This window comes from Cucurbita moschata, unplaced genomic scaffold (assembly GCF_002738365.1).
Source record: "Cucurbita moschata cultivar Rifu unplaced genomic scaffold, Cmos_1.0 Cmo_Scf00020, whole genome shotgun sequence".
In the NCBI taxonomy this organism is placed as follows: domain Eukaryota; kingdom Viridiplantae; phylum Streptophyta; class Magnoliopsida; order Cucurbitales; family Cucurbitaceae; genus Cucurbita; species Cucurbita moschata.
In genome coordinates, this window is record NW_019268536.1 from 452086 (window position 1) to 461273 (window position 9188).

General features: G+C 36.2%; 1 protein-coding gene across 1 annotated transcript; it reads right to left on the reverse strand.

Moving 5' to 3' along the window:
• Positions 1 to 1005: 1005 nt before the first annotated feature.
• LOC111457700 (squamosa promoter-binding-like protein 7) lies at positions 1006 to 7458 on the reverse strand. Its single transcript, XM_023100055.1, has 10 exons — positions 6772 to 7458; positions 6236 to 6405; positions 5925 to 6151; positions 5766 to 5840; positions 5564 to 5671; positions 5173 to 5290; positions 4841 to 4973; positions 3846 to 4008; positions 2900 to 3463; positions 1006 to 1829 (listed from the first exon to the last, which is right to left on the reverse strand). The coding sequence occupies exons 1-10, from the start codon at positions 7305 to 7307 to the stop codon at positions 1500 to 1502; spliced, it is 2424 nt and encodes an 807-aa protein (XP_022955823.1). The 5' UTR covers positions 7308 to 7458; the 3' UTR covers positions 1006 to 1499.
• Positions 7459 to 9188: the final 1730 nt, after the last annotated feature.

Here is a 9188-nt window from a genome sequence, read left to right on the forward strand (position 1 = left end):
AAATGTGTTCTTATTTTTAACCCAAAATTTATAATCTCTCATTAATATATAAATATCTATTTTTCTTCTTGGAAATTACTTTTTTTTAGTCCCTAAATTTTTAGATTTACAATTTTACCCTAAACCAATGAAAATATCTTTGGTTCATTGAAACCGGACTCTTAATTAATAGTAAGAATATTTTTAAACTTTTTAAAATTCAAGGTATTTTTTAAAATATTTTTTAGATATGGTTAAAAATTTATAAATATTTTTTTAGATAAAAAAAAAATTAGAAGTATTTTTATTAATTATTATGTCATTAATGTGTGCAAACACAAAGAAATTAGGTAAAATTGGAATATGAAAATAATGGTGACAAAAGAAATTAGGCGAATGTTGCAATTTGTTTCTGATATGAATTTGGATTAGTAGGATCCGAGTCAGATTGATACATAATTAGAAAATCATTCAACTTCATCATTTGCCTAGTTGTCTTTCTTTTCCTATGTTTTATGGTCCCAAAACACACCTAATTATTCACTTAATCCCAAACCAAAATTTTGGCCATATAACTCTAATCATTCAATTCCGATCTCTTTTTGGTTTCGACCCAACTTTTTTTTTTTTTGTTAAATTATGTATTTGATTCTTTGAAAATGATATTAATTTTGTGACTAATAGATCTCTAGTGTTTTAATTGATATATTCATTGAGTTTCCAATACTCTCGATGTCGATATTTCTACCTGTATTTTCATCGATCCTGTCTTCAAATAGATCATTCAGTCCATCACGTGTCCATCATAACACAGGTGTTTAGAACCTATGCGTGCGTGAAAGAACAGAGAGAACCACCCTACCCGTGTACAAACATCCTTTCCATAAATTGTACCATTACCCTAATAGTTTGAGGCCCGGGCCGGAGCATAGCTCAATGGTCATTGGCATGTACTCCTTTCGAAGTCGGAGGTTTAAATCTTTCGACCCTAAAGTAGTTGTACTAAAAAATGGAGTTTAATGGAAATACAAGTAGAAATATGACTTCGAAAGCATTGAAAACTCAGTAGTCTAGGCTGTGATGAATGAGAAATTCATTGTTAGCCGTGAAACCTGGAAATTATTACAATACAGAGGTCCAGCATCTGCTTGAACTTGCTTCAGGTGAGATACAAATGTACAAAAGTTAGGAATCCCGCATCCAATGCAACCAAAAACAGACTATGAACGCCATGTCGTTACCGGGGAAAAATTCACATCGGTCGACCAGACGTAGAACAGCAATATCAGTATCAAACAATAGAATGATCCAGAGGCTTTTGCTCTAAACACACCAAAACTATGTAGGTAAGTAACCTGTTGGTTTGGCAGTGAGACCAAGTTTTGGTCGAGGCGTCCATTTCGCATTCGCTGGAGAAAGGGGATGCCACAAGTGGGCGGGCGGGCAGTTCTTGAACTAATTTTCAGCAGAACAAAAGAATGGATCAGAAGAGTTATGTTCAAGTTCAGATCCTTCTTGTTCTACAACTTATTGATCAAGCACCTACGGATCGAAACAGCAAAGTCGCCAACCTTGTGAGAATGAACTAAAGCTGCACATATTCCAAAACAAACAGCAACGAAGGTAACTGCAAACAATGTTGTCTGACGCCTAAAATGAGCCCCAGAGAATAGAAGACCACATGACTTTCTTGAATGTTCTTGCTTTCGGCTTTCTTCTTTCACTGTAAAGGCTCGAACAGTTATTTTCTCGCCGAGATTTTTGTTTAAAAGGGGTACTGTTTCCACACTACCAATGGAGGTTGAACCTGCCACTGTTCGAAAATGGCCATTTTCTCTCGACTCCATTTTCTGCAGGAAAAACAAACAGAAGAAATATGACCGAAATATCGCTGTAAAAGATGCAGGGTGAATATAATCAACCAGCACCACCTTGGAAAAAAATATATTTTACAGGTCGAGTTTGAAGCTCGCAATAGGATTCCATTACTGTCCTAGGAGGTATCTGATAGCTCAAATTTTCCGGGGTGATTTAACATGGTAAAGACCATTATTAAATTGTCACAGGCAATTTTTTCCCAAGGAAGAGTCTAAAAGAATGCAAAACTGGTGTCAAAATACCTAAACTACTCGATCCTCGAAAAACTCAAATGAGCAAAAGACCTAAGAAAATAAAATTTGGGGTGAGGAATAACATCCATAGCCAATCACCCCTCCCTGCAATAGGGCCTAAATTAATAGTTCCAAGCCCTTAATCCAGGTTGGAATATATTCATAGATCTGGGAATCTATCTCTCAAAATCATGTGCAGAGAGAACTCCACTTTTGGGGCTTACTCCCTCCCTGTAGGTAGAAAGGAATTTGACAAGACCACTATGGTCTGTATGATATCTGTAATGATTGTCGGTGCCTTCACTGTGACTTCGACATGGGCCAGTAAAAAATCCTGCAGAGGCAACATAACCGAAAGCAGGAGGAACTACCAATAAACTAATCGGTTGTATCTCTCTAAATTGAATCAAGAGCACAGCACTTGAAAGGTGCATCTCGATGGACCACTTTACAATAGAGATATACAGGATTTCACATCCTTCCATCAAACTATTCAAAGACATTCCTCGATCCTTCAAAATAATAGGCTTCTCTGGAGGTTAGATAACAGTAGGCAATTTTTTATAATGTCTTCAGTATTTATATATATATATATATATATATATATATATTATCAAATGCCAATTGGAGGAATCTTAACACACCCTTGGCTAGCTGTTGGTTTCCTCTTTTTGTACTTGGCTCTTTGCTTAGTATAAAAGTTCGTCATTACTCAATTCAAAAAATAAATTATAAATCTGAAATGATCAAATAAGAATGAAAAACAAATTCAATATTAAAAACCCTACAGAAAACATTGAAACTCTTACCAGTACAATCCCGGGAACAACAGAAACCAATTTGTTCTCGGAGCAGCTTTGAGAAACACGGTCCCCTTTAGACTTAGGATGTCCTAAGTGTAGCACTGAATTCCCAGTTTTATGAAGATTCAGTTGAAGAACATCTCTTGCAGAATCCAAATACTTCTCAAAAAACCTTAAATCGGGATAACTGAAGCCGTTAACCGCCACGTCTGATTCTACATTTTCCATGACAATCTTAAGATGTTCTAAGACTCTCCCTAAAATGACCGTTGAGTCATTGCGTATCAAAAATTTCAACAACCGGGTGAATCTTTGAATTTGTGACGAATTCATAATATGCTGCACATGCTCTGACGAAGGCTTTTTAAGCAACCAAGATATGTCCATCATGAGTTCTGAATGTACTTTTTGTCTCAATGAAGAATGTTCACAAGATTCATGTGAAGAACCAGTAGCTTCGACAAGCAGAGACATATCAAGCCGCTCCTGTATAGTCTTCATTTCAGAGCAAGTTTCGCTATCCCCAATGAGAATAGGAATAAAATTTGATAAGCCTGAATGATTCTCCACCTACACGGTATTTTACAAAAAACTATGAGAGGAAGATAAAAATAAACATATTGGAAGACAGGATACAACCAATATTTCCATTTCTTAGTCTATTACCATGTCAAGAAGTCTAAATTTAATTTGGTTCAAATAACTTGATGAAGTTTCGGTTTCCTTTTTCCTTTCTTCGTCTTTTTCTTTTTCATGCACACCCAAAAGAGACAAACTTTTAGGCAGTGTTAAGATGTTAAAATTGTTCACAAAACACTTATCTCATGACAAAACATTCAGATAATTGTTTTTAAAACTTATTTTCATCTTACTTTATTTATGCTTGGGGAGGGTAGCAGGGGCAGGTGAGACTAATTAATCAAAGAACATGGGATGGAAAATATATACTTGCCTCAACAAATGCAGGGCCAAAAAGATCATGGTCTGTGTGAGGTATATATATCTTGAACAACTGGTGGTCGCTCCACTTAGCATCATCACCTTCTTTTTGACAATGGGAAAGAACGAAAGAATGATCGTGCGAAAGATACTTTCCAGCAAAAGATACAAGAGACCTGCGAGCATAGATAACTTTCTTCAGCATGAATAATAAATTTTATTCTGCAAGTCAAGGACCCTTTTCTTCAGCATAGATACAGTGGACCTCAGAAACTCCACAGTATAATGAATATATAACTTCTTCCAGGCATATGTACGAGCATGCAATTTCTCACTTCAAGTATCCATTTGGCCTTTCAGTAACTGGCTTAGCACAATAACCTAGTACATTTAAGGTTAATATGATTATATCCATTGGTTTAGAAAGGGAAAAAATACAGTATGCCCAAAAATTCATTGCTTCAAAAGAACGAAGCTATCTCCCAGCACTAAGAAAAAGGATTAAAAAGTATCTTTTCAGACAATACAAACATCCGGACCTCACTCCAACTGATACTTTAGGAGTGGGAGACTTTGAAGAGTTTATTCTTTTAAGTTTACCAAAAGAATCATTTGGATGCCAAATCCATGGGCCTTGAACCAAAGAGGCTGCCCCATCCCTTGAGGCAACCAAACTTTTATTAAAATTTCGGTAAGCAACATCATTAAGAAGAAAAATATAAACCTTCAGATGTCTTTAATAGAAACAAAACTTACAAAATTGATAAAAGAATATAGAAGTTAATATGTGAAGCATGCATGATCTCGATTTATGGATATATCAGTACAAATGCAAGAGAGTTGCATACAAGAATATCGAAGGGTAAATTTATAAGTGAGTTGGTAGCTAATCCTCTTTCCCCTTGCTGAAAACCAAATGATAATACTATAGATATGTCTGGAAAAACCTGTAGATGTATTTTTTTGGGGCTCAAATGAATATGGAGTATAATTCTATTATTGTAATACCTAAATTTTGGTTGCCGCAAATGACTTCCACAAGCAACAAACTCCATGGGTTTTCCAGCCTCAAAGCATGTAGGATGTATATAGTGAAGTCTTGGAGCCTGCATATCCCTCTCAATTTTCATTACACTTTTGCCTGTACAAAATAACAGGAAAAAAAAAAGATCCTCAAGAAAATATTAATGAACAAATAAAACCTGCAAGAAAAGTCAACAATCGACATGTTAAAAAAAAAAAAAAAAAAAGGTTTCAACAACAGAATCGCAGAATGTATCATGAAATATGCTCATATTCATGATGAATTAGAAAAAAAAAATGCTAAATTGTTGACACACCTTCTACAGGGCGAAAAATCATGTTGTTCAAATAAACAAGCATGTTGCCCCTCCCCCAAAGAGGTCTTCCACGTGCAACTACAAAATTGTGCACGTGTGTCGTGGGATCTTCAAGTAACTGCCAGTAGTTTGAGAAATTAATTAGTTTAAGAAAATTCAGGGACTAACTTTCAGATAATTGTTTGAAAGGAAACATGAAACCCTGAGGACAAGGATTCCAGTTAAAGACAACCTAATTATGAGTAGGGGCAGACATGCAGAAGCTGTAACAGGATATTATTAATTAGCTGACCTTAAACTGATAATTACAGTCAAAAGTATATAGGAAAGTAAACATGCTACCAAATTGTAACAACCAACGTTATATTTGAAAAAAACAACTCAAAATCACCTTTATCCACATAAACTTCGGCATTGCAACAAATGCAGTCAAAATTATGCAACCAGGCCGAATATATCCCTCCAACTCAACAGGCATATTAGCCAACCATTCAAATATCTGCAATGGATTCGAAGTCAAATTAACCAAATTCTAATATCTTATGCTGAAAAAACTATTCTCATTAAGTACTAAACTGTAAAGATGAAAATACTTGGAGCCGAAGTCTTCTAGGGAACTCGGCAGGATTCCAATCATAAAGCTTGAATGATATTCGGCCAGTTGGACACTGTAACAAAAAGAATTGGAATCATCATACGTCCTCGTACGAACAGAAAATAGAAAATGGCTGGAATATCTTTAAAGCATTCACCATTGATGAATATGTGCTTTTGTTGTCGCAGTAGGATGAAGTAAGAGATTTAGAATTATCTTTTCCTCCATCCACTTGAGCCTCACCCATTGCCAATAAAGTTAACCTGCCATCCATATTATTCTGCAGGTCAGGAGCTGAACAGACAGTGGAGGTTACCAGCCCATGTTCAGGCTCCAAATGCACAACTTCCTTCTGATCAGTTTGGTTATTGAAAAGAATGTTATCTGTAAGAATACATGCCAGTGAGAGAAATCCAATGGTACAGCAATCGTAACATTGCTGCTGCTGCAGCTGTTTTAGATTATTACCTTTACCTACATCACCATTACAAGAAACATCTTCCAGAGGCACGCCTGATCGATCACTTTCCATAGAAGCTGCAGAATCAACAGGCTTCCTACGTCGTCGATTGTTGTGGCGCTCTAATTTTCTTCGACAACTCCGTTTGCCTTCATCAAAATCAGATAAAACATGAAACCTGCCAAGCAATTGGAAGTAACCAAGAAGCATTAGCAAAGAAATTTTTCATTCGTTGTTTTGGGTCTCCAAAAGACTTATATTTCGACATGAACATGTGATGCCCAGAAAGGGGGGGAAAAGACAACCACGCACTCGGCATCATATAGGATCGGCACTCCCATGATTGAGGAAACAATTTAAAGGGCATACAATGCCATCGAAGTAACAGGGTTAGAATGTGCACTTTACACAATCTAGTAGCATCGGCACTTGAACAAGATGCAAAATCAGCAAGAATTGATAGGTAAGCACCGAAAGAAAACAGAATTAACTTGAAAATGAACGAAAAAACCAGCAAATATCGAAACACACGAACTCAACTTACTTGCCACACTGCTGGCAATATCTTTTAGTCTCTCCATCGAGCACAACAGCAGCAGCGTTCGCGCAACGAAGACAAACCCTATGCCTTCTATGATAACCTTTAAGCTCGCTAATATCAACCTCACACCCCGGTACTTGGCACCGAACAGTTCCAGCCGTAGCACGCGCCGTCCTAGCCCGCTTCTTACCAGGCGTGGCAGCTGCTTCCTCCTCAAGCATCGCATCAATCTCAGGACAAGCACAAGGAACCCGCCCGGCCAAGAAATTCGAGCAGGTCAACCTCGGGTCGCGCTTCCGAATTCGGTCCGAATTGGAAGGGGGAGAAGTCTGGGATTGAATCTCGAGGTAATGAGAGGAGGCCGAGGGCAGATTGTCCTGTTCCAAAGAGAAGGAAAACTGATCATCCGCAGCGAGGTCGAGGAGATCCCCCAGGTCCCAGAGTGGGGTGGAGGAGTCGTCGGGCATGGGGAGTTGGAGGTCCATTCCGGCGCCGTCGTGCAAAGGCTGCAGCAACGGCGAGGGAGGAGAATTATCCATTGAAGAGGAAGTACGTGCCCTAGAAAATGGAAGACGGGGGGAGACGGTGGTTGGGAATGGCGTTGGAAAAGGTGGCGGAAAAGGGACGGCAGCTCCGCAGGTCAAGCTGGAGGGTAAGATGTCTCTCTGTTACTCTCCCGGTGGCTCCACTCTTAGAGAGAGAAAGTTTTAGAATTTTATTTAATTTTGTTTAATTTTATAATGGAAATGGAAAAAAATTATTCTCCGTCCACGCGCTATTACGAGTCAGAAGATTTTTTTTTTTTTTTTAATTACAAATTTAGTTTAACAAATCACCTTTTAAATATTTAATTCATAATTTTTTAATAGCTTTCTCAACTTTTTTATAATCTAACGTAATTTTTTTGAAAAATAAAACAACTTAAAAGAAAAAAAAAATTAAAGCGCGTGGGGAAGTGAGAGTGGGCTTTAAATTTGAGGTACAATACACAAATTAAAATTAATTATTTTTCTCCAATTAAATGGGTCTTCCTCTCTCTCTAATATCCACAGCGCTGATTGCAGAACCGCGATTAATTATTAAAAGATAAAAAAAAATAAAAAAGTTAAAAAGGTGAAAAGTGAAAAGTGAAAAGTGAGATTTACGTATTAATATAAAAGTTTCTTTACTAATTTAATTAATTTTAACTTTTTATTTCCGTTTTTTTAATATTTATCAAATTTCGCCATTTTAAACTTTTATCCGAATTAAAAATTAAGATTTTTTTGTCTATAAATTTTGAATATTACCTATTTACCCCTAAATTTTGAATATTTTTGTTAATGAAACACTTAAAATACAATAAATATAAAAAGGGACAATATTAGTTACAAGGTGGGTCAACAAACCATTACATAAAAAATAATAATAATAAACTAAATATTTGTGATATAACTATGAGAAAGATTTTAAAATACAAATAAAGACTTTAGATTTGTATTGATTAATAATATGATGAATTTGTCGCTGATTTATTAATTTTTGAGTAATTAATGAATATTAGAATGAATGTTATCACGTAAGTAGCGCGTCTAATTAAACTTGATGTAATAGTATATATTAAAATAATTAAATGGCCTTCGTGCATAATAAAATATTAATGAAAATTAAGGAGGAAAGTCTATGATTAGCGTGAAGATCCTTATCCAAAATGTATTAATTTTTTATTTCTTTTGAAAATTTATTGCAATCAACCCCCAATAACCTAATCCAAAATTATTGGAGCTAATCGATAGTTAACATAGATACACCAATTTGAACATTACTCGACTGATTAAGAAGTATGAACAGTTGACTAAAATGTTAAATGTTTGAACGTTCTCATTCTAAATATTGTGTTGAATTTAGATATAGATAGAGAGACCAAAATTGAGAGAAACACGACGAAAAATTTAACAAGTAGATGTTTGAAGCAGACGGGGTGGTTTTAACTTGTCTATGATCAGTGCCCTGACCCTCCGTTGCTTAAGGGGTTTTAACTTGTCTATGATCAGCGCCCCGACCCTCGTTGTTTAAGGGATTTTAACTTGTTTATGATTAGTGCCTCGACCCTCGTTGCTTAAGGGGTGGACCATTCTTGAACTTCTTCAGCTTGGACCGATACTATGAAATTCGAAGGATCGCAGTCAAATGAGGAATGAATGCAGTTTGTTGTATGCCAAAAATTACTAAAGAGGAGAAGGAGGAGCGTCGGACTTATAGTTGACTCTCGTCCCATGACGAAGTGCGTAGATCATTTCTTAGTCGGACGAAATCAATTCAATCGGTTGCTAAGCAGCCTTACCTTTCTCCTTATCCTCAAGGTTTGTTGGAGCATCTTTTGCCTTCGTCTTGAGTTCAGTATTCCTGACCATATTAAAAAAAAAAAAAAAAAAAAAAAA

Excerpts from the sequence above, each read along its gene's own strand:
- LOC111457700 (XM_023100055.1), bottom strand. The coding sequence starts at position 7,307 with ATGGATAATTCTCCTCCCTCGCCGTTGCTGCAGCCTTTGCACGACGGC. Across the intron at positions 5,672-5,765 it reads CTAGAAGACTTCGGCTCCAA|ATATTTGAATGGTTGGCTAA; the intron begins GTATTTTCATCT and ends AATCCATTGCAG. Across the intron at positions 3,464-3,845 it reads TTGGCCCTGCATTTGTTGAG|GTGGAGAATCATTCAGGCTT; the intron begins GCAAGTATATAT and ends AATACCGTGTAG.